Here is a 26,112-nt window from a genome sequence, read left to right as displayed (position 1 = left end):
ACAAGGCAGAAAAAGTTCAATTTCAGCGTTAAAAGCAAACTGTAATTTCTCGCTATCATTAGTTACCTGAAACTATCGTTTCAGTGGCTACACGAACTGCCGCGTTATCAACCGATGACCAGTCCTCGTTGGCACTTGGTTGCAGATTATAGGCGACACGGACAGATTCCAAAAGAAAACAATGATAGGAAGTAAGAGCAAGTAAGGAAGTCAATACAATAATGAAAATGACGTGGCAAAGAATTAGAAATAAAACAATACATTCAAACAAATGGGCTCAATAAAATTGATGATCAAATTCTTTTGATTAGATTTATAAACAACAATTGCGACACTTGTCGAGATTCGATCGTACGACATTCAACACGGCAGGTTCATACGCTAACCATTGCGCTGTAGTACGACAAAATGGTTCAAATGGCTCTGAGCACTATGGGACTTAACAGCTGTGGTCATCAGTCCCCTAGAACTTAGAACTACTTAAACCTAACTAACCTAAGGACATCACACACAACCATGCCCGAGGCAGGATTCGAACCTGCGACCGTAGCAGTCGCACGGTTCCAGACTGCGCGCCTAGAACCGCGAGACCACCGCGGCCGGCTGTAGTACGACACTGTGATAATTTGTTGTATTTTTGACTGTGATCGCCTAGTCGCAACTATGAATTGCAGCCTTCAAAAACTCTGTTTCGCGCAATGTCGTGCGGAGCTTATGCAATGTAAGCCGACCTGTTGTATGATAACCAAATCTGTGGCGCTGAACACGTCTTGTGCCGAAGTATCCAGTACTTTTTAGTTATAGCTCTGCATGAAACGTGTGTATTTCCATTAGCATTATTATGTGAGAGTGTTGGTTTTGGTGTGCTTATCATGTATGATGAAATACGAAATAAAGTGCCAGGCCCACTATTCGAGATCCAAACATATCGAGAAAAAATCCAGGACAAGGAATAGGACGTGAATTGACCGACAGTTGCAGCAGTTTGGCAATGGCGAATGGCTTGGGTGTGACGTTGAGCGCTCTGATTGGAGGAACCCAGCTCCAATGCGTGAAGTGTCAACTACCAAGTAATTTTAATCAGACTATAGCGATCAGGAAATCCCAGCTTCGAGTCCCAGTCTGGCACACATTTTCACACGTCGCCACTGATTCCGCATGCAACTGAAAATAGTTTCCTCCTTTTCCCTCTGCTTTCAGTTTACATCATAGCGGCTTACAAGGTTGTGAAGAGGGTTGAACTGCAGCGCTCTTACCGCTCGGTGACCGCCTACACCCTACAGCGAAACCCCCACCACAATGGTTGTTCCCTCCCCTACCACGCCACCTGCGCAGGTGCGGGCCAAGTTATATTGCGCGCAGTCACTAGTGCTATGGGCTATGGAAACTACAAAATGTACAGTGTGAGTAGAAGCACTCTAGTTCACTCATTGATTCATCTATTCATTCAGGCACCCCCAGCGCCATTACGATGGCGCGCGAGCGCTCACACACGCGCGGTTCATTGAGTCGCCGCCCCGGAAATGTCGCGTGCAAGGCAGGCCCCGCCTGTTGGCACGAACAGACCCCGCTGGTATTTCACGCGCGGATTCTACAGCAAGCTGTCACAGCCAGGTTACGAGGCCAGGGCTCTGAGGTATCGCCGGTTGCCAGTGGGCACGCGAGTTCATTGCGGGGAGCCCCCTCTCGGCCGACATCAACCCAGCAGTTCGTGTGGACGTAAATACGTGAACAAGGAACGGGAGTAGATAAAGGTAAATGTCGTCAACGTGAAGCGGTTCCCCGATGCGTTTCTTAGGTAAGTGCTTGCTTAGTTGTGGCCTTTGGGTGCTGGTGGATGTAACTGCAGCAGATTAGAAAAGAAGTACCGACTACACTTCGTTCATTATACGAACACACCAGATGTAAACAAACACAAACGCGATAGTTGGTTAGCAGCCGCAGCTCTCGTACACTGTTGCTGTTCCGCTCTTGCAAATAAGTCCAACTTACTTATTAGATATCTCGTAATTATACCGCTGTATATAAAACTTAAGAAATTCTAATGTATTAACTGCCTTCAACGTTTCCCTTAATCTTACTTTAGCTACATAATTTTTATTCTAAAAGTTGTGAGCAGTCACAGTCTCTGTAAGCGCTGCTTGTGCTCTGGTTGTCTCGCTATTCATACGTTGCGTGAAAATGGATGACCCTGATAGTGCGCTTCGTACTGAAACACACACGCGGAACACCGTTAATGGCGAGAAACAAGTTTTTCTGGTTGGTCCCGGCGGAGGTTCGAGTCCTCCATCGGGCATGGGTGGTGTGTGTGTGTGTGTGTGTGTGTGTGTGTGTGTGTGTGTGTGTGTGTGTCCTTAGGATAATTTAGGTTAAGTTGCGTGTAAGCTTAGGGACTGATGACCTTAGCAGTTAAGTCCCATAAGATTTCACACACATTTGAACTTTTTTTTAACAAGTTGTTCTGAATATTTTTCACATTACAGAGAAAAATCAGTTTTGACGTTCTTTCGAGGAACAGTATGTACTACAGATATGGGAAGATACTTTAATTATATTCGTGGCGTAATCAGTAGCGTCTTAGATTGATAATGAGCGTCGGTTCGTAACCCGTTGAGGTCTACAATTTTTTTTTGTTCGGTTTGAATACCCACATCATTTAAGTATGAAATTTATCAACTATGTGGTAATTAACTCATAGCGAGCCATTATTTTTTCAAGAAAAATGCACGTCTTGTAGTTTCTAGTTATATTATCAGACGTAAAATTCTGGTCTTCATTGCAAACACACATTCTTAACTGTCGGTATTTTATAAAAAACTGTTAAAGATTTTGAAGTTAAGAAACCTTTACACAATTAAATGTTTTGATAAAAATGAAAAATCAAATACTCTTTGTTTGAATATCTCCATTGTTTTTAGGACAGAACGATAAGCGTCGTAGAAACCTGGAAAACTGTTTTCAATGCGTGGAGTGTTGTACAAATTCTGCATTTTTACAATTGTCACCGTAACAGTGACGCTTTCCCCGCGAACAGATCTTCACCAAGAGCAGTAATCGCAATGATTTGCGAATGAGTACGTTGTTATATTTGTCGTCGTTGTCAGGTCTAAGACTGATCTGACGCAGCTCTCCGTATTAGTCCACCCTGCGCAAGCTTCTTCATCTCCAAATAACTTCTGCATCCTACATCCATCTCAAGATACTATATTCAGCCCTTGGTTTCCCTCTACAATTTTTACCTCCTTCGCTTCCCTACATTACCAGACTGGCAATTTCTTGATGTCTCATCATACGCCGTATGAACCAATACCTTCTTTTCGTCAATTCAGTAGCTTATCATCTATTCGATCTACTAATTTTCTGGTTTCTTAAGTAGCACGACACAACAAAAATTTCTGTTCACTCTTGCTTATCGTCCACCTCTCACTACCGTGGAAGAATACACTCCAGAAAAGACTTCGGAACACTTAAATTTATATTAGTGGTTAGCAGGAGGATGAGTTAGTGTTTAACGTCCTGTCGCAATGAGGTCATTAGAGACGAAGCCCAAGCTCGGATTAGGGAAGGATAGGGAAGTGAATCGGCCATGCCTTTTCAAAGAAGCATCCCGGCAATTGCGTGAAGCGATATAGGGATATCACGGGAAACCTAAATCAGGATGGCCGGGCGCGGGTTTGAACCACCGGCCTTCCGAATGTGTGTCCAGTGTGTAGTGGTTAACAAATTATTCTTTTTCAGAATTGCTTTTCTTATTGACAGTCTGCTACTTCGGGCATGTACTGTACTGCCCAAATAACGAAACTCGTCTCCTACTTTTACTGCCTCATTTCCTAATTTGATTAGGTTTCACTCAGCATAGCTTGATTTATTTCGACATTATATTACCCTTGTTTCAGTTTATGTTTATCCTATGATCTCTTTTCAAGGCACTATCTATTCCGCGTAACTGTTCTTCCAAGCCCTTTAGAAGTCTCTTGACATAATTACGTCGTCGGCAACTTCCAAGTTTTTATTTCTTCTCCATAAACCTTAAATCCCATCCCAACTCTCTTCATTGTTTCCTTTACTGCTTGCTCTACGTTGCAGATTTAATAGCATTTGAAGTGGTTGTCCATTCAACATTTTCAAAATACTTTTTTTAACCACATATACTTCTTACGACTGGTTACAGAAGCAAAACTGAGTATATACTATATGGGTGAATATTACGACTGTGTTCGCGTCTACCACGCCAGTCAACCTTGGTATCAGCGGTGTGTGTGTGTGTGTGTGTGTGTGTGTGTGTGTGTGTGTGTGTGTGTGTGTGTGTGTGTGTGTGAGAGAGAGAGAGAGAGAGAGAGAGAGAGAGAGAGAGAGAGAGAGAGCGCCGGTCGCCGGTCGCCCTTGTCCATTAATCACGATCACGAACTAAATTTAGGTTGCTCTCTTTTATATCAGTTAACATGGTCGGAGTGTTAGAAACCCAAATGCTGGTTCGAACACCTCATGGTGTTACTAGGTATGGTTGTGTACTGGATTTTTTTTTTTTTGGCGCAAAACTGCTATGGTCATTAGCGCCCGGTCCGTGACTTAGGAAACAGTAAAAAACCGAAAATGGAAACCAGCAGCAATGGGAACGAAAGTCACAAAATTGTAGAAACTAAAAGCAGAAGGAAGGCTTAAAAATCCACTACAGAAAGGGGTTGGTTGTCCCCCCCCCCCCCCCCCCCAAAAAAAGCTTCAAATGACTGACGTCATTTCACTGGCACTAATAAATTCGAGAACACGATCGGCTGAGCGCGTGTCATCTGCTAAAATCGACGATATATCAGGCGATAGCTGTAGACGGGAGCGTAACGGATTAAAATAGGGGCACTCAATTAAAAGGTGTCTTACCGTCCACAGCTGAGAGCAGTGGGGACAGAGTGGGGGAGGATCGCCGCTTAAAAGATGTCGATGGCTAAAAAGACAGTGCCCTATCCCAAGTTTAGTTAAAATTATCTCCTCCCGACGAAGCGTTCGGGAGGAAGAGGTCCAAGCACAAGGAAGAGCGTTGACGTCCCGCAATTTATTATGGGGAAGTGTCGACCAATGCGCGTGCCATAAACGAACAACTCTGCGACATAAAACGCTCCGTAGATCGGTGAAGAGAATCGACTGAACAGCTGGCCGAGGAAGACAGACTGCAGCCTTGGCCACTATATCAGCCGCCTCATTCCCACAGATACCAACGTGTCCCGGGAGCCAGAGGAACGCCACCGAGACGTCCCCCAGGTGGAGCAAGCGCAGACAGTCCTGAATCCGGTGGACCAGAGGGTGCACAGGGTAAAGGGCTTGGAGACTGAGGAGAGAGCTGAGAGAATCTGAGCAAATAACGTACTGTATCCGCTGATGGCGGCGGATGTAGTGGACAGCCTGAAGAACAGCGTAAAGCTCCGCAGTATAAACCGAACACTGGTCGGGAAGCCGAAAGTGATTTGGGGTGTCGCCAACAATATAGGCACTCCCTACACCCAACGATGTTTTCGAGCCGTCGGTGTAAATAAATGTGGCTTCCTTCATTTGTGCACATAGAGCAGCAAATGCCCGACGATAAACAAGTGAAGGGGTACCATCCTTGGGAAATCGACAAAGGTCACGGAGCAGGAAGATCCGGGGACGGAGCCAAGGCGGTGCGGTACCCCAAGTTGTCAAGAAGGTTTTAGGAAAGCGGAAGGAAAGAGAATGGAGCAGTTGACGGAAGCGGACTCCCGGTGGTGGTAGGGAGAAGGGGCGGCCTGCATACCCTACATCAAAGGAGGCGTCGAAAAAAATGTCATGGGCTGGATTAGCAGGCATGGAAGACAGATGGCTAGCATAACGACTCAGAAGGACTGCTCGCCGATTGGACAGTGGAGGTTCAGCAGTCTCAGCATAAAGGCTTTCCACAGGGCTGGTGTAAAAAGCTCCAGACACTAAACGTAATCCACGGTGGTGGATAGAGTCGAGACGCCGAAGAATACACGGCCAAGCAGAGGAGTAGACTATGCTTCCATAGTCCAACTTCGAGCGCACGAAGGCGCGATAGAGGCGGAGAAGGACCACTCGGTCCGCTCCCCAGGAGGTACCATTCAGGACACGGAGGGTGTTGAGGGATCGCAGACAGCGGGCCGAAAGATAGGAAACGTGGGAGGACCAGCACAGTTTTCTGTCAAACATAAGACCCAAGAACTTAGCGAAGTCTGAAAACGGAAGGTTGACAGGACCTAGATGTAAGGAGGGCGGAAGAAACTCCTTACATCGGCAAAAAATAACACAAACGGTCTTACTGGGAGAAAAACGGAAGACGGTTTCGATGCTCCAAGAGTGGAGGCGATCGAGACATCCTTGAAGACGTCGTTCAAGAAGGCTGGTCCGTTGAGAGCTGTAGTAGATATCAAAATCGTCCACAAAGAGGGTGCCCGAGACATCAGGAAGGAGACAAGCTATAATTGGATTTATGGCAATAGCAAACAGTACAACACTTAGCACGGAGCCCTGGGGTACCCCGTTTTCTTGGGAGAAAGTACGGGAGAGAGTAGTGTTCACCCGCACCCTAAAAGTGCGCTCTGCCATAAATTCGCGAAAAAAAGGGGTAGCCGACCTCGGAAGCCCCAAGAGAACAGTGTGCGGAGGATGCCTGTCCTCCAACAGGTATCGTATGCTCTCTCCAGATCAAAAAATATTGCTACTGTTTGGCGTTTCCGAAGAAAATTGTTCATGATATAAGTGGAGAGAGCAACAAGATGGTCAACTGCGGAACGATGCTTTCGGAATCCGCATTGGGCAGGTGTTAAAAGACTGCGTGATTCCAGCCACCAAGCTAAACGGTAATTCACCATACGCTCCAAAACCTTACAGACACTACTCGTGAGAGAAATGGGGCGGTAGCTAGAGGGGAGATGTTTGTCCTTTCCAGGTTTCGGAACAGGAACGACGATAGCTTCCCGCCATCGTCTCGGAAAAGTACTGTCGGTCCAAATTCGATTATAAAGGCGAAGGAGGTAACGCAGACTATGAGTTGATAAATGCAGCAACATTTAGACGTGGATACCATCCGGTCCTGGGGCGGAGGAGCGAGAAGAAGAGAGTGCATGTTGGAGTTCCCGCATGGAGAAAACAGTATTGTAGCTTTCGCGATTTTGAGAGGAGAAAGCAAGAGGTCGCACTTCCGCTGCACGTTTCTTTGGGAGAAACGCTGGCGGGTAATTTGAAGAGCTCGAAATCTCAGCAAAGTGCTGAACCAATGAGTTAGAAATTGCGACGGGATCCACTAATGTATCATGCACGACAGTGAGCCCAGAGACTGGGGAGAAACTAGGCGCGCCTGAGAACCGTCGAAGCAGACTCCAAACTTCCGAGGAGGTAGTGAAGGTGTTAAATGAGCTAGTAAAGAATTTCCAGCTTGCCTTCTTGCTATCGCGGATGACGCGACGGCATCGCGCACGGAACTGCTTATAGCGGATACAGTTGGCCAAAGTAGAATGGTGGCGGAAAACGCGGAGAGCACGTCGCCGCTCACGTATTGCGTCACGGCATGCCTCGTTCCACCAAGGAACTGGGGGGCGCCGGGGCAATTCGGAGGTGCGTGGTATTGAACGTTCCGCAGCTGTAAGAATAAAGTCGGTAATATTTATGACCTCTTCGTCGACGCTGGGAAAGTGACGGTCATCGAATGTCGCTAGAGACGAAAAAAGTGTCCAATCGGCTTGGGCAAACTTCCAGCGTCGCGGGCTCATATATGGCAGTTGAGGCTGCAGTCTAAGGACACATCGACAATGGTCACTCGAGTGTGTATCATCAAGGGCGAACCATTCGAAGCGCCGAGCTATAGGAACAGTACCGACCGCAAGGTCCAAATGAGATAAATTTGTCATGGAGGCAGACAAAAATGTAGGGACCCCAATGTTGAGGCAAACTAGATCCGCTTGGTGGAAGACGTCTAGCAATAGTGAGCCACGTGGACAAGGATGTGGAGATCCCCAAACCGGGTGGTGGGCATTGAAGTCCCCAAACAGCAAATAGGGGGGTGGAAGCTGACCAAGAAGATGAAGGAGATCAGCTCGTGCCATTGGTGTGGACGATGGAATGTATACAGTACAAAGAGAGAACGTGTATCCAGAAAGGGAAAGACGGACGGCAACAGCTTGGAAGGAAGTGTTTAAGGGGATTGGGTGATAATGGAGAGTATCATGGAGCAGAATCATGAGTCCTCCATGGGCTGGAGTGCCTTCAACACAGGGGAGATCATATCAGACGGACTGAAAATGGGGGAGAACAAAGTGGTCATGGGGATGCAGCTTTGTTTCCTGAAGACAGAAGATGACCGGCGAGTAGGATCGTAAGAGGATCGACAATTCATCCCGATTGGCTCGAATGCCGCGGATATTCCAGTGGATAATGGACATAGGGAAAACAGAAAATGGACGAATGTGACCAAGGTTGCTGTCAACTCAACGTCTGCTCAGAGCTTGCGACCGACAGCATGGAATGGCATTCAGCCGAAGGCAGAAGATCCTGATCCATACGTTGTTCAGGAGCAGCTCCTGCCACCAGCGATCGGCCGGTTGATCAGCCGCCAGCAGTGCGCCTCGGCGACACAGAAGACGGCCGAGGGCGATTTCCGCCAGGTGGTGCTGTAGATGAGACACGCCTTGGCGGAGAAGGAGATGAACTGGGTTTCTTTGTAGCCTTCTTGGAAGTATGATGTTTAGATGAAGGAGGAACCGATGGTTGTGAAGTTGGGGTATGTAAAAAAACTTCACGAGTATGCTCTTTTTTCGAAGTCTTGGCGTCTGACTTTTGGGCTCGAGATTTAGCAGAACCCGACGAAGGGTGAGCCATAGAGTGGGCAGGCGAAAGTGGTGAGGCTGAACGGGCGATCTTTGCGCTGGCCGATCTGACGACCGTGGTACTAAAGGTGAGGTCGCAAGTCTGCGTGGCCACCTCCTTCGTTGGCCGAGGAGAAGCAAGGACAGTGCTGTATTTTCCTATGGCGAATAATTTTCGAGCAGCAAAGGTCGACACCTTTTCCTTCACTCTGATTTCCTGGATGAGCTTTTCGTCCTTAAAAACGGGGCAATCTCGAGAGGAAGCAGCGTGGTCACCCATACAGTTCCATGCAGCGAGGAGATGGAGGTGGACAAGCACCCTAATGGGCATCCTTGCCACATGTAACACATTTGCCCGGATTGGAAGAGGACTGGCTGGTGTGATTGAACTGCTGACACCGATAGCAACGCGTAGGGTTTGGGACGTAAGGGCGAACGGAAATTATCTCATAGCCTGCTTTGATTTTCGATGGGAGTTGAACTTCGTCAAATGTCAAGAAGACAGTGCGGGTTGGAATGATGTTCATGTCAACCCTTTTCATAACTCTATGAACAGCCGTTACACCCTGGTCAGACAGGTAGTGCTGAATTTCGTCGTCAGACAATCCATCGAGGGAGCGTGCATAAACGACTCCACGCGAGGAATTTTAAGTGCGGTGCGCTTCAACCCGGAGAGGGAAGGTGTGGAGCAGTGAAGTACGCAGCAATTTTTGTGCCTGGAGGGCACTGTGTGTTTCTAACAACAGGGTGCCATTCCGTAATCTGGAACAAGACTTTACAGGACCTGCAATTGCGTCGACACCTTTCTGAACAATGAAAGGGTTGACCGTGGAGAAGTCGTAACCTTCATCAGACCGAGAAACAACAAGGAACTGTGGCAACGATGGAAGAACTGTCTGTGGCTGAGACTCAGTGAACTTACGCTTGTGAGCAGACATAGTGGAAGGTGAGGAAACCTTTGCGGAACAGTCCCCCATGATTACCAGCGTCTCCGATGGCGCGCTCCTCCCTTGTGGGGGCCCTCTCTGAGGGCACTCCTGCCTTAGGTGATTGTTCACACCTCAGGTCACACCTCCCGACAAACGGACGGAGGGGCCAATCGGCACTTTCGGAAGGTATCAGCTCGGGTAATCACCCCTCCCTGGGCCTGGCCGTTACCAGGGGGTACGTACGTGTCCTACCTGTCTACCCGGGGCGGGGAATTATGCGTTACCCCGTCACCGGCTACGCACAAAAATGCGTGGGTCGCCTTCAGACACGCACAGGGAGGAAGAAAGAGAAAGGGGAAAGCAAAGAAAGGGAAAGGAAAGAGGAGAGGTCTCAAACGCCGCAGCGGAGAAAAGGGTAAGGAAAAGAGAAGGACAAAGGAAGGACGAAGACATACAAGCAGAGAAGGCGAAGAATGCAGTACATTTACGAGCGTCCGTCTCCGGACGTAGGCACAAACCATACTCACAGAGGGGGAGAAAAGGAAGGAAAGAGCCAGAGGTGAGGGGAGGAGGGGGCGAAGATGGGGGAGAGGGAAGGATGCGGAAAAGGAAGGTATGCAGCCCGGTAAGGAAGGAGGGCCACATTAGCTCGGGGTCCCGTGCTCGCTACGCACGTATCCACAAAAGAGTTGTGGACCCCCTGGGGGGTACTGGATGTTTGTATGCAGTTGCCTTCCACCCTTGAACTGACTTAATCAGCTAATTAAAGGGTCGGGCGGGGGGGGGGGGAGGGGGGAGGAGGGCTTTATACCGTCCAAGATGGGCTGGGAAACATGGTGATTTAGGAATGTTTAATAGAAAAGACCAAAAACTTGGGAGGGTGGGAGGGTCGGACCCCAGACCTTTGAACCTATGGCCGCATAGGTACTCAGACTTGAAAGAGAGGGGGGGGCGAATGCCTGAGAATTAACGGCGAGCGGGGAGGGGGGAGGGGGAGATATCACAATAACGAGCTTTCTTTCCTCTCAGCTGTAGTATACTAGCCGATAGTAGTAACTTAGCCGCAGTTTTTAAACATTGATAATTTATATGGAATAATACCCGTACAATCAATATTTTTTAATATTAAGTATTTTAAAATTTTTGATTTATAAAACTAAGTTTCAAAGCTAAGTTAAAACCACAGGATTTTGCTATTCTGAAATTCCCTGAGATTTTCCTGATTTTACTAGCTAAAATTTAATTCTCCAAGAATTTCAGGTTTTCGAGAAGAATCGTCATCCTACGTAGTTTCTCATGTAAACACGGAGTCAAGGCTCATACAACTTAATCGACAAAGTTTGGGAAATACAGTTAGAAATATTTCTTCCTTATCCTGGTATTTCGGATCTCCGGATGCTCTATAGAACTATTTTCTAAGATTACAATGTCAGAAGATTGCAGGAAGGCCTGCGGAAGTTAAGACTATTCGTGCACAGACTGGTAATGGGCCTAAATGCAACGTAGTGCGTATGAAGTGGGAACCGATCCATTACTGTTGGATTATATTACTGAAAATAAATCACTGGGAACAGGAACAACCGTGCGAAGCGAGTTAGTGTGACATGACAAAGCGAAACGCATTACAGGAACTGCAGATACCAGCGTATGATTAATTGCAACAATCGGGGTTCAAGTCACCCACCAAAGAAATGGCTTACATATGTCTCGTTCGACTTGTTCTTGAGCTTTACTTGTCTATCCAGGACCCTTACCACATAAGCATAATAGAACAGAATGAGAAGATCAAAGATGGGCGGCACGTTTCGTCGTGGGATTGTTTAGCGTTACAGAGGCGCTCCAGAAACTCCTTGGTAGACGCGTAGTACAAAACCGTCGGCATGTCGAGAGCATAAGTTACAAGAAAAATCGGGCAACTATCTTCCCTACATGTGTCTTGCGAAATAAGACAACATAATCAGAGAAATTAGAGCGCATAATGTTGTTCGTATGTACCATTCACATAGAGACAGACCCTTAAAAGGATTGACAACGCTAAGTTTGGTATTGAATGTTTTGGTGTACCCAGATGCCAATAAATAAAACTGCGAAGAAGAAGAAAGGCCATCAGCGGTAGCGGAGCCGATGTAAGAGTGTGCGGGCACAGATATATGCGGACAGCAAGGTTTGCCGGAGATTTGTGGACACCACCTCTGTTAATATTTTGTTAAATGTAACCGTCGAAAAAATAAGAAAATGCATAAGTGAATAGTTAAGAAAAAACTACGACATGATCCACGTTAATATGTTGGCTGAAATACGATATCTCTTGCAACTTATGAAAAATTATTAATGATGTCAAAGGACAGAACAGAAGAAGGAAACATTGTAATTTGAGAGGAAACTGCAGATGGAAAAAAGTTAGGAGTAATGGAAATTTGTGCCGATAGGAAAGTCATTTGAGTGAAGTTGTGATGTTAGCAGACGCCTGAAGTATAACTGTCAAGAACACCAGGAAAGCAATTCTATCTGTCATGTAATTTTTGTTTAATTATTATTTCTCACGGTATAAATATCAATGGTACTGTAGAGTATTATGCAAATATAAACAAATAGTGATAAAAGTCTTAAATATATATAGATTTAGATCTTGATAAGCACGAAGTATTGTTACAGTTGGATGTCCAGGTCCCTTAACCATTTGCGACATTTTCGTGAGACTGACATGCATTTTGCAGACTACCAATCATTGTATTATTCAACGCAGAAGCAATTTTCCGCAGCAGCAATGTAGGATACTGGTGTTATTTAAATCGACAAGATAAAATAGTGTTTTAATATCACTGAAACTGAAAGCATTGTTCCAGAAAATCATTTACAAACCACATTGCGAATTGCACACACTTGTGCTAGCCATGAATTTCGCACGGAAACACTATTACAAATTGTTTTGTTTTAAATGCGTATTACAGAGATATGTATAGATGCACATACCACTATTTCTGGAATATTCTTAGGCCAAAGAATGGTTTCTGTTTGTTTATGAACTACAGAACAAAGACTATTGTTCGAACAATTAAACACCACCATGTCGTGCCCTTGATGCGGATACAAAGTAAGTAGAGGGATCTGTGCTTCGAGCAGCGCGACGTTACTCAGCTCTTTCGAGGCGGGGAAGACGGGGTGGGTGAGAGAACAGCCACCTATTTGAACCATGAAAATCCCTCCGTGAACCGGTTACGCCTGCAAATCTCTTCGCAGCGGAGCTCCACGCGATCCTGACGGCACTGGAGCAGATGCATCGAGTTCGGGGCGATCGATTTCTTCTCTGCTCCGATTCTCTTAGTGCCTTACAATCGCTGCAGAACCTGTACCCGACTGAAGAGATGGTCCAGCTGATACATAGCCAACTGTACTTGCTCCAACAGCGGGGTCAAGAGGTATCCTTCTGCTGGGTGCCTGGTCATGTCGGCATCTGGGGCAATGAACAGGCTGATCGGGCTGCCAAGGAGGCCTGCAGAGAGCAGGATGTGGTCCAGTGTCCTATCCCCTTGCAGTCAGTCATCGCTGCACTCCACAGGAAGTGCATGGAGTTGTGGGAGGACGAATGGCTGGCGGTGACGGCCAATAAACTGCGGTCGGTAAAGTCAACCACTCGGCCGTGGCGCTCCTCCTGCCGGCTGCTCAGGCGGGAAGAGGTGGCCCTCACACGTCTTCGGATCGGGCACTGTCCTCTGACGCATAGCTATTTATTACGGCGGGAGGATCCTCCGTTTTGTGATGCTTGTGGTGTGCACATCTCTGTCCGGCACATTTTAACAGACTGCATTTTATACCGTGATGCAAGGGCAGAAGCACAAGTTGATGGGGATCTGCCTTGTGTTTTAGCTAATGATGAGACGTGTGTGTCTAGGGGTTTTTAAGTTTTGTGATGTGTCTGGACTCTGGCCTAAACTTTTAGGCTGGAGGTTTTAGTGTATTGCAGAGTGGCTGACACCTCCCTTTTTTTCCTTGCAGTCAGCCGGCCACTTCCATCTGCTACATTGTTTTAGCCCCCTCTCTCGTTTTCTTCCTGCGTTGTCCATGTTTTACTGCTGACGCCCACGCTTCGGTGTGGGTGAGCACATCTTTTCCGATGATTGTTTCCCGTGTTTTATGTTCCGTTTTATGTAAATATTCTGAGGTTTTTTGACACCCGTCTCACTATGATACTGAACGGGCGCTGAAGACCTTGTTGTCGTGCGCCCACAAAACCCCTCTACTACTACTACTACTACTACTACTACTGCAAATCTCCGGTGTCCGCTATCTTTGTGTCCGGACACTAGCGGAGCTACATGATTGAAAACATAATTTGTCCATAGTACTCCCAGCAAAAAATATTTTGGAAAGATCTTTAAAGCGCGGCAACATGTACACTGCAGACTTTTGTAATACCAAAGCATTAATACTAATTCACCAAATACAGAACGGTATTTTCCTAACACAGACTACCAAAATATAAGTGCGATGCCCGTGCTACAATACGTAAATAGAGACCGTAGTAGCGCTCCGAGTGGCCTGGCAGTGAACTTCGGATTCGGGAAAATATGCGCACTAACAGGTATTCTTGCTTTGCGAAATACGACTACTAGATGTTATTTTTCATCAAGAAAGACTAATCTTTCACATACAATACTGGTCTTCAATCATTTTTGCTGTTTTTTCTCCGAGCGTATGATTATTCAGGATCCTAAAAGCACAGCTTATATTGCAGCAGCTTAATATTTCTGACAACCACAATCGCAAATTTCACTGGTGTGCATCGAACATTTCATTTCATGGGTTACCTGGCTAAATACGTGTTCCGTCGAGCACTTCGACTTTTCCACAGAAGAGATTACACGTGAAATTGCTGAAGAACTCACCCTGCACTTCATTTTGAACGATAACTCCACTTTTTTCATCGTTATTGCGTAATTTGTAATCTATGAAAGAACTAAAATATGAAAAACTAATCTTGGCGAATGGTCTTTTTTAGCGTGTGTTGCCCTTTAAGATATATCAAACTCGAATTTGCCAGTACAATTCGAAAGAGTGGCATAAATGGCTGTTCTTCTGGGTCTGAAATTTTTCTACGTTGCTGGTCTTCAAAGTGTTAAGTTTTGAAAGAGTCAAATGCTCCACGATTTAGGAAATTCATCGCACATTCTCACAAACATAATTCGTCGTGCACTGAAACACATCTATCGTTTAGGTTGAGCATCCACAGAAGTTTTAGTTTTTCCGTCGTAGCTGCCCGGATAAAAATTAGGACGGAGTTGGACAGCCAGCTTCCCTTCTGCTGACCATCATTGTCTTTCGCGACCACTTTTTCGAGTCTCTGTGCCGTCATTACCTGTGTGTTCCGGCTGCCCAGTATCTGCCACTGTCACACAGTGCTATGAAACAGTTGTCTGAGTGGGATCATTTTTAAATATGATTTTTATAATCATACTTCATCACTATTCAAAGGAAAATAACTACATTACAGTCTTCAATAAATTTTAACCCATTTTCTTTTGACACGAATGCCCTTTCAAAAAAAGAAAAAAAAAATCACAAATTGGGGAGCTACTTGAGTGAGAAGTAGCGGTTCTGGTCCCGTAAACTGACACACGGCCAGAAGAGCGGTGTGCTGACACATGCCCCCCTATATCTGCATCCAGTGACGCCTATGGGTTGAGGATGACACGGCGGCCGGTCGGCATCGTTGGGCCTTCCAGGGCCTGCTCGGGAGCAGTTTAGTTTTTTAGTCATCACTCTTCCTGATAAATAGATGCTTTGTTATTATAAAATGGAATGCCAATGAGGTCCTGGACAAGAGGAATCTTCCAGACTTCCTAGATTCTTATACACCAGACTTCGCTTTTGTAACGGAAACCTATGTGCTTGCTAACAAAACATTTAAATTAATAAACTACAATACTTAGAGGAACGAAAGGTATAGTCTGCTTGGCGGTGGGAATGCCATTCATATTAAAAATAAACTGTACAGATACAGCTCTCCACAACTTTTAATAGAATACAAACTACGACTGTCCGAAATCGTATAACAATGAAAGTATTTAGCACCAGCCTACAATCGCCCGACCATACCAAAGATTCTGTCTTAAGACCTGCATTCTCTGACCAACAGGAGTCATCAAGTGTTAACTGGTAGGAGGGAAATCCCAAATATCGCCAGTGAACCGCAGGGCAACTAACAGCTGTGGTAGAACGTTTCATGGATTCCTCGATGCAAATTGAAATATAACAGCATAATCTGTACACCAGTCAGTCTACTACCACTATGATTCCGGACACTGGCTGACACACTACATACATTCCTACGAAAAAAAGTGGCATGGTAAATAACAAAATAATCAATGGTGCAGCAGTCCAGTACGTCTGGCAACTGACGGAGGCTTACTTCGCTAACTAGGAAACAGAATAACATTAACGTACAAAAACTGGACCAGATTTAATCCGATGGCATAGAACAGTACGCCTTAGACATGCTGAGTCGATATGCACACCACGCGGAGATACTAATTTACTGTCGATGAGAAAATGGGCAGTGCGATAGCGCCGACCGATGTGTAATAGAACGTGTTTGCAAAACGGTGAAGTTGGAACTGCAGGAGGCAACACACGATGACGAGAGGAACGGGGTCCGAAAATTTACCCCGAAGAAGATGAAGCAAAGGGTTCACACAGTCAGTTTCACTAATGATTTGCATAAATGTGCTACGAGAGAGCAATTTCTGTGGTACTATGAAGAAGTAAAGAGAGAGAAACTGCACGTCGATGTTAGCAAATTCAAATGGTTAGTGGTTTATTTCCACCAGACATGGACCCACATACAACATGCTCCGCATAACTGCCCGCAAAGTAACTATCTTTCAAGAGTATTGTCCAAGTATAGACCTTACCGTTCCACTGTCGGATAGCACTAAAGCCCCCACATACGAGAGACGCGGATATAACATGCAGTCGGTCGTTCACACACGAGTAATTTCAACCAGTATTTCGAATGCCACTGCGTGTCTTTCAGCCCTGTTATGGAAAATCAACTATGTTTAGTAGTAGTGACAGTTAATACCGACGCCGACTAATACTGTACTTTCAAAAAATTAAAAAAAAACTGCAATTGAAAATTATTAAACATGTCTTCAACTTTTTTAAATGACAACGTTTGACATCGACTGTACTATTTATTACAATTTCCACCATTGTAATTTCGAACGTCTTAACCACCTGAAACTGTCGAAACAGCAACCTGAGAAATTATAACTGCAATTTGGGAAATTGTAATAAATAGTGTGGATGTTTAATTTAAAAATTAAACGAGACTGTAATCCCATAGCAAATAAAACTGTTTCGAAACGTTTTTTGGGAACTGTTAGTTACTTTCCAGAACACCTTACATTTTTCACAGACGCCAACGTGGTTGTGTACATGTTTCTACACACATCAAACAAAGTATTTCATCATCTCGGTTCCTAGAGTTCCGAAACCTGTACAGAAAATTGGAAGAGAGATCAACATGATCACAATTTCCGCCCTTTTTATTGCTCATGAAAACCACACATTGCTTGCTGTACCACCATGTCCGAATGACATCGCTTTGGTTCACTCCGAGACGCTTGGACACTTCCCTTGTTGAGAGCCCTTCCTGGCACAAAGTAAAAATGCAGACGAGATCGTACCGTTGTATTGACGGCCTAGGCATAGTTGAACTACAGACAACACGAGCCGTGTACCTCCTTCCTGGTGGAATGACGAACTGATCGACTGTCGGACGCCCTCCGTCTAATAGGCGCTGCTCATGCATGGTTGTTTACATCTTTGGGCGGGTTTAGTCACATCTCTGAACAGTCAAAGGGACTGCCTCTGTGATATCATACAACATCCTCAGTCAACGTCTGTCATCAAAGGTTCTGGGAACTGGGATTATGCAAAACTTTTTTTGATGTGTGTAGTTTCATTTCGCAAACAGATCTTCGAGCTCTGAATTCCTTTTCAATTTATTAATCTTTCAGTTCAATTACAGACATTTAAAAATGGCTTTGCAATCTCGATGAGTATATAGAAATATAAACAGTTACTGATGCTTTCCATAGATCTCGTAAATTGTTTGATGGGGAGTTAAAATATATGACATGAGGTACTTGACTTACGACTGTAGCATAGGTATGCCCTCAACATTTACTTTAAAATTCTCCGTTAATATTACCTCATTCCGTTTAGAAGTTACAAACCGTAATACTGCGTTTCGTTTCACCAAATCACCAGCGAAATCCAGTGTATCGTGACTACTATTATGAACTTTCCACGAATTTCTACTTCCATAGTACAAGCTTCAAAATGCTGCCCACTGCAAAAAATGAGGGTCAATGCTTTCAAATTCGTACTCCTTAATGTAAGTCGCAACTCCGCCTTCCACTTCACTTTTCAGAGTGGTTCACGCTCTCTGAATAATTTTAAGAAATTAAAGCGAGTCACCAGAGTCTTAGTCACTACAGTTAAATCTGGTGATCGAACATAAAAGTGGTTACCAATGGGAATGGATATACGGCCCATTTAAGTAATTCACATCAGTCGTATACAAAAACGCCAATGTTTACAGTTTTATTCTCTACAGGAAAAATCAAAAAGTGTAAGTACACAGGTTATGGCAATAGCCTATCCGAAGTATTTTCCACTGTTGTAAGACAAATCATGAAAACGGTAGCACTCTTTAAGATCTTCCCAAGTGGATCTCCTGCTCCCAGCCTCAGCTCGATGGGATCTGGATGGAAAGAACCAATCTTTTTACAAAAGTCCTCTCTTAATTCTCTGGGTAGGGAGTGAAAGGTATTAACCAACAAGGAATGAGCATAACTCGTCGAAGGACATATGGAGTGCCTTAAAGAGACAGCTGGGTCATTCCATGTCAAATCAACCAATTGCACTACATGATTTGAACCATGACCTCTCAGATTTGGATGAATTTTTTTTCAGGTAATGTACCCACTAACACTAGTTTAAATTTGAGATTTAAAATTTTTCTGATCTTTGGTTTTTGAGTTTCAAGGGTTTAAAAATAAAAAACCTCTGTTTTTGATCAATCGATGATTGTTTTAAAATGCTTTAGCTCAAAAACTATACAACCTAGAGAGCTCAAACTTGCACCATTGTTTTCCCTCTAATAATTCCCTTCAATTTGATACGTAACATGACTATGCTACCTATATCTGAAAATTTCAAACTATTCCAAAAGAAACATTTTTTGGAATTTCCAAAATTCGTACTCTCGGATTTCTTTATAAAAAATATATGTGTTGTCCAGTTTAACTGCCTACTTGCACGCAAAATTTCAAGATGGGATCTCAATGGCTTCTTGTATAAAATAATATTTTACTTCAGCAATACACACTAGTGAGGTGAAAAGCAGACGATTTCTGGGCTATGAATACTAAGGAAGGCCTAGGTAATTCTAACAAACTTAAATTATTATGTTAGCCTTTTTATGCAACATTACCCTCTTATTGTTTGTTAATTCATTAAATGATATAGTGTTGTTTTAATTTAATGTTCATGATTCTTTTAACTATGCATCATGAGGAAGTGAACACATTTTAATTGGTAATATACATGCTACAAGTTAAAATCAGGAATAAAGCCACTCACTTTCATCTTTAGTTGTAAATGGTAGAGATTATCTTTTTCTTGGTTTTCCAGTGTTATTTGTAATCATTTACAACAAGTTCCTTATATTAGAATAAGTAATTTCACTTGGGAAAAATATTAACTTGTTGATATCTGCATGGATAGAACTGTATTTCTAATACCAATTGGTATTTACGAAGTTAATACACATGGTATTTATACAACTTAGTGTTTAGTGAGGGTAGGTGTAACATAATTTAAACGTGCTTCTTTTACGATATTTTAATGTATTTTTCCAAAGCAAGAGAAGACAACTTCATTTCTTTAGCACTTAAAGTGTTGTTTCTCCCCGTAGCTGTTGTTGGATTCACTGTTTGTAAAAGAGTATTTCCTGTTACATCTAATATATCTCTTGACTGTGGATAGTAAAAAGACTGGGCTGGACCCTTTGGGTGTAAAAAATTTATTCAATACATGTCATTGTATTTTTCTTCAATGCATCCAAGCCACCAAGAGTCGTCATACGCTACTGTCACAAAACTAGCAGTAATATTTTCCATATATGACTGTGTTATTTGGTTCAGTGTTGTCACATATTCAAGAGACTCATCCAGACTAAAATGTTAACGCTTGACAATAATTTGACACTCTGTGCAGGGGTTATATGAGTGAAACTTTTGTGTTCCCACAATAGCTTTTGAGTCACTAAACCGAGGAAGTAAGTATCCTTTGGTCAGTTCATAGTCCTCTGTTGTGCAATATTCAAAGTCAATGTTTTTTATGTTTTCCATGGCAAATACATAAAGTGATTTGGGTGCTAAGATTTGTTGGTTATATGGCCTTTGTAAGCTGGCTTTAGCAGTTAGCCGCTTAACAGTTCCGCCAAGGCCATCGCATGCGCCCTTGCCATGGGATGTTGCAAAGAACTCCTACTCTGCCTCAACTTCAAAATCAGTTTTATGCTAACACAAATTAAGGAAGTTTTTCTTATTTTTATATTGTGCAGCGCTGCCATCAGTAAAGTAAGTAATCTTTTTAAGTGCAAAAGGCAAGTTTTCCTTTATGATTTCTAGCAGTTTTTTCTGGAATACATAGAAAGCGACTGCACATTATGTTTCAGGCAATCTGATATGAAGACATACTGCAGATGTTTTAGTTTTTCCTCCCATTTATAATATATGATTAAAGGATGCAGTGTAGCTTCCCCGTTACATCGAGGTGGCCGTAAGTGAGGTAGTGGCCAAAAGAAGAGCCTTGACCCTATATGAAAATCACACGTTTTTTTATAATAAAAAGTGAATGTCGTATAAAATTGTAAGATTCTTAAGTTATTATTTTTTATATATTTTATTCTCGCATTAAAATATTATTTAATGAATTAACAAACAATAAGCCGGTAATGTTGCATAAAAAGGCTAACATAATAATTTAAGTTTGTTAGAATTACATAAACCTACCTTAGTATTGATAGTGTAGAAATCGTCTTTTCCCCTCACTAGTGTGTATTGCGGTAGTAAAATATTATTTTATACAAGAACCCATGGAGATCCCATCTTGAAATTTTGCATGCATGTAGTCAGTTAGACTGGACAACACATACAATTTTTATAGAGAAATCCGAGGGTACGTATTTTGGAAATTTCAAAAATGTGTTTTTGGAATAGTTTAAAATTTTCAGATATAGGTAGCATAGTCATGTTACATATCAAATTGAAGGGAATTTATAGACGAAAACAATGGTGCAAGTTTGAGATCTCTAGGTTGTATAGTTTTTGAGCTACAGCATTTTAAAACAATCATAGATTGATCAAAAACGGATGTTTTTTTGATTTTTAAACCCTTGAAACTCAAAAACCAAAGGTCAGAAAAATATGAAATTTCAAATTTAAACTAGTCTTAGTGGGTACATTACCTGAAAAAAAAATTCATCCGAATCTGAGATATCAAGGTTCTGACTGTTAGTTGATTTGAGATGGAATGACCCAGCTACATAAATAAATAGATGCTCGTGACAAAGGTACAAATAACTAATTAGAGCGTTCAGCAAAGTTGCAAACTGATGTGAATTGATCTTAAACATACTTTTTTCATTCCTAGTGTGAGGCACCATATTCCACAAAAATCAGCATATAACCTCTGTGTGTGTATTCTCGAGAAAAATTTAAAATCACCAACTACAATATCTGTGTTTAACATAAGGAGATGACTCACCGCGTAGCTGAACTGGGCATTGTACTCCCGGTCGTTGGCGCGGATGCGTCGCTCAGTCTCTGAAAACACAAACAAAACCGCCATCAGGCACGAAACATTCTGTGACAGCGCCAAACATCTAACATAGCACACTCCAACACCACCAACTTCTCCGAAATTAGTCATTTGTGTACTCACCAACAACGACGGGCTGGGAAATGCATTTCTTTAAAATCGGTGTTTTACGGAGCAGTCGTTGTAAACCTATGTACATTTATCATAATTTCTCAACCCACATGACACCTAAAAAGCTTCACCGTCTGTAGCCCAAAATATTTAGACTATATAGTTGAGAACCAAAGATAAATTTAAATAACGCGGCAAATTTCCGATAAAGTCCGGTTGTCTGCTACAACAACCGGAGAAAAGGTCCATTGCTGCAAAGACATTCACCACGAAGATGTTGCACTCCATAAGCAGAGTCGTGACATGATTTGTCAATTAAATCGAGTCACATTGCGAGTACTTTTCTGCATGATCAACATGGAGGTAAAAAAAAAGAAGGCAGATGACGCTATAGACTTCCGCTAGAAGTTGTTTTGAAGCCAGAGTGGGCGGGGCCTGCCACCATCTTAAACAGCCTAAAACATTAGCGCACTACTGTTTACGATTGATCTTGTTCATTGTATCTGTTGCGCGCACGCACCAAATGTTAAGTACAAAAAATTACAAGGCTTGCATGAATAACATAACGGCAGGAAGGCAATTTCGAACGTTTTTCCGTTCTTGAATGCGTATTTGGTTTAGTAATACGACAGATCTGGCATCATTAAGGTAACTTAATTTTTTTTTTGGTTGAAGTATTTCCAATGAGCAAGAAGAGATAAAAGTGGTGTGAAAAGCGCGCTTTCGTAATCCATTTAATTCCACTTTTGGTGCATTCGTATCGATATCAAATGAAGCTGGAAATCGGAAACCAATGTTTGTTTATTTACCGGTACTGCTTCCTGTTCGTTACATTTTCAGCTTTCAACTCGTATGGACAACATTTTTAATGTTCACGTCTGCAAAAAACTTACCTCCGTGTTCTTTCCAGCCCATAAACGTGCGCAATGAGGAAAGAGGCAAGGTATGTTATCGATCTTGTACATGTCAACAATGAATGTCAAAGAAAAAGAACTTCACGGAGGTATATCTCCATACAGAATAGAGTTCTGTTTTATTAGAGTGTCAGTCCATTAGTTTTATTGTAGTTTACAGTTCCTCAATTTGAAATCTTACGTATGACCCGTCTTTCTGTGTGATATCAATAATAGTAATGCCTGTTCCACCATTGTGCAATACTATAAATGTGATCTCGCGAATGGTCTCAAACCCTTAGACCCCGTACAATGAGTATTCTGCTTTAAAATCTAAGTCACTTTTTGAGTAAAAATGGTTCAAATGGCAGAGCACTATCGGACTTAACATCTATGGTCATCAGTCCCCTAGAACTTAGAACTACTTAAACCCAACGAACCTAAGGACAGCACACAACACCCCGTCACACTTTTTGAGTAATGATAGCCTAACCTGTGTAACATATAGGCTTACGTTTCCAACAACAGCCTATTTGCATCTTTTCCCGGAATATTTCTCGCCAGTAACTGTCAGTTTTTCTGAAATAACCAAACTCATCACAATTGGAATGTGATCATCTGGTTCACTTTACATTTGACTTTCATTTTAGGATTTTCAACGTGTCTACGCCTATATCAAGCTTCGTGATATACGAATAGTTATAGTTTCATGTTCCATGTAGCATTTGCACAAGTAGCAATGATGTGAAACGAGTAATTTTGTATTAACATATTTTTTGTGTAAACATGCCGCTATGATAATCGTTTATTAGTTTTTATTTTGTTTTTTAAATTAAATACCTATACATGTTAGTAATTCCTATCCATCACTAGTTACACATTACAATATTAGATAGTCTTCTGGGAAATAGGAGCTGTCAAAGTGAAACTGGGTAAGTGATTAACACTTTTTATTGCAGGATTGTGAACCCTTGTTTGCGCTGCAGAAGACTTTAATGGGGCGTAATGAATGTGTTTTTCTTCTGGTATTGTAATTATGTACATTATTATTTCTGTTGAAGTGCAGCGGATTATTCACAAAAAAATTCTTGAGGTAATATCTATACTGTGAGGCTGATAGATTGCTACTCTCACGCCGAGCGGCAGTCAGGCACAACGGAAAGTGTTCACATAACCTTTCGGCCCAAGTCGACTTCTGAAAGGAACCAAAGCATACACACACACACACACACACACACACACACACACACACACACACACACCACTGTTTTAGCCACAATATTTTTAAAGAGGGAGGAAACGTGAACAAAGAATAATTGTAGGCGGGAGGAATTTGGGGCACGAGATGCCGCATGAACAATCAGCGCGGTCATCTACCTGTGTGTTGTGCGGGGACGAGACTTTCCCTATGTGGCTCGGATGTCAGGGCAGATTTCGATGGGCTCGATTACTTCACCCGTAAATGACGCAAGCTGGCATTTCTGATGAAACAACTACGACTCCCAAAATCAAACCACGAGATGCTAATTAGTAAACAACTACAAATATCGATAGCTACCCCCACCGGTCGAAACTGAACAGGGACACGTCAGAGTGACATCACGAGGAAGTATGAGCGCGGTGAATCTTTTTTTTTTGTCATCAGTCTACTGACTGGTTTGATGCGACCCGCCACGAATTCCTTTCCTGTGCTAACCTCTTCATCTCAGAGAAGCACTTGCAACCTACGTCCTCAATTATTTGCTTGACGTATTCCAATCTCTGTCTTCCTCTACAGTTTTTGCCCTCTACAGCTCCCTCTAGTACCATGGAAGTCATTCTCTCATGTCTTAGCAGATGTCCTATCATCCTGTCCCTTCTCCTTATCAGTGTTTTCCACATATTCCTTTCCTCTCCGATTCTGCGTAGAACCTCCTCATTCCCTACCTAATCAGTCCACCTAATTTTCAACATTCGTCTATAGCAACACATCTAAAATGAATCGATTCTCTTCTGTTTCGGTTTTCCCACAGTCCATGTTTCACTACCATACAATACTGTACTCCAGACGTACATCCTCAGAAGAAATTTCTTCCTCAAATTAAGGCCGGTATTTGATATTAGTAGACTTCTCTTGCCCAGAAATGCCTTTTTTGCCATAGCGAGTCTGCTTTTGATGTCCTCCTTGCTCCGTCCGTCATTGGTTATTTTACTGCCTAGGTAGCAGAATTCCTTAACTTCATTGACTTCGTGACCATCAATCCTGATATGTTAAGTTTCTCGCTGTTCTCATTTCTACTACTTCTCATTACCTTCGTCTTTCTCCGATTTACTCTCGAACCATACTGTGTACTCATTAGACTGTTCATTCCGTTCAGCAGATCATTTAATTCTTCTTCATTTTCACTCAGGATAGCAATGTCATCAGCGAATCGTATAATTGATATCCTTTCACCTTGTATTTTAATTCCATTCCTGAACGTTTCTTTTATTTCCATCATTGCTTCCTCGATGAACAGATTGAAGAGTAGGGGCGAAAGGCTACAGCCTTGTCTTACACTCTTCTTAATACGAGCACTTCGTTCTTGATCGTCCACTCTTATTATTCCCTCTTGGTTGTTGTACATATTGTATATAACCCGTCTCTCCCTATAGCTTACCCCTACTTTTTTCAGAATCTCTAACAGCTTGCACCATTTTATATTGTCGAACGCTTTTTCCAGGTCGACAAATCCTATGAAAGTGTCTTGATTTTTCTTTAGCGTTGCTTCCATTATTAGCCGTAACGTCAGAATTGCCCCTCTCGTCCCTTTACTTTTCCTAAAGCCAAACTGATCGTCACCTAGCGCATTCTCAATTTTCTTTTCCATTCTTCTGTATATTATTCTTGTAAGCAGCTTCGATGCATGAGCTGTTAAGCTGATTGTGCGATAATTCTCGCACTTGTCAGCTCTTGCCGTCTTCGGAATTGTGTGGATGATGCTTTTCCGAAAGTCAGATGGTATATCGCCAGACTCATATATTCTACACATCAACATGAATAGTCGTTTTGTTGCCACTTCCCCCAATGACTTTAGAAATTCTGATGGAATGTTATCTATCCCTTCTGCCTTATTTGACCGTAAGTCCTCCAAAGCTCTTTTAAATTCCGATTCTAATACTGGATCCCCTATCTCTTCTAAATCGACTCGTGTTTCTTCTTCTATCACATCAGACAAATCTTCACCCTCATAGAGGCTTTCAATGTATTCTTTCCACCTATCTGCTCTCTCCTCTGCATTTAACAGTGGAATTCCCGTTGCACTCTTAATGTTACCACCGTTGCTTTTAATGTCACCAAAGGTTGTTTTGACTTTCCTGTATGCTGAGTCTGTCCTTCCGACAATCATATCTTTTTCGATGTCTTCACATTTTTCCTGCAGCCTTTTCGTCTTAGCTTCCCTGCGCTTCCTATTTATTTCATTCCTCAGCGACTTG

At 43.0% G+C, this 26,112-nt stretch overlaps 1 protein-coding gene across 3 annotated transcripts in view; it reads right to left on the bottom strand.

The window, feature by feature from the left end:
• The window catches only part of LOC126412042 (phospholipid-transporting ATPase ID), a 583,312-nt gene that overhangs the window by 323,010 nt on the left and 234,190 nt on the right, over positions 1–26,112 (bottom strand). For all 3 annotated transcript variants that reach the window (XM_050081421.1, XM_050081418.1, XM_050081419.1), the window contains exon 2: positions 21,599–21,657. In XM_050081421.1, the coding sequence (XP_049937378.1) occupies positions 21,599–21,657 (59 nt within the window). The remainder of the gene's footprint in view (positions 1–21,598; positions 21,658–26,112) is intronic.

Source organism: Schistocerca serialis, chromosome 7 (assembly GCF_023864345.2).
Source record: "Schistocerca serialis cubense isolate TAMUIC-IGC-003099 chromosome 7, iqSchSeri2.2, whole genome shotgun sequence".
Lineage (NCBI taxonomy): Eukaryota > Metazoa > Arthropoda > Insecta > Orthoptera > Acrididae > Schistocerca > Schistocerca serialis.
Note: the sequence above shows the minus strand (reverse complement) of the source record. Positions and strands in the feature narration are given on the sequence as shown.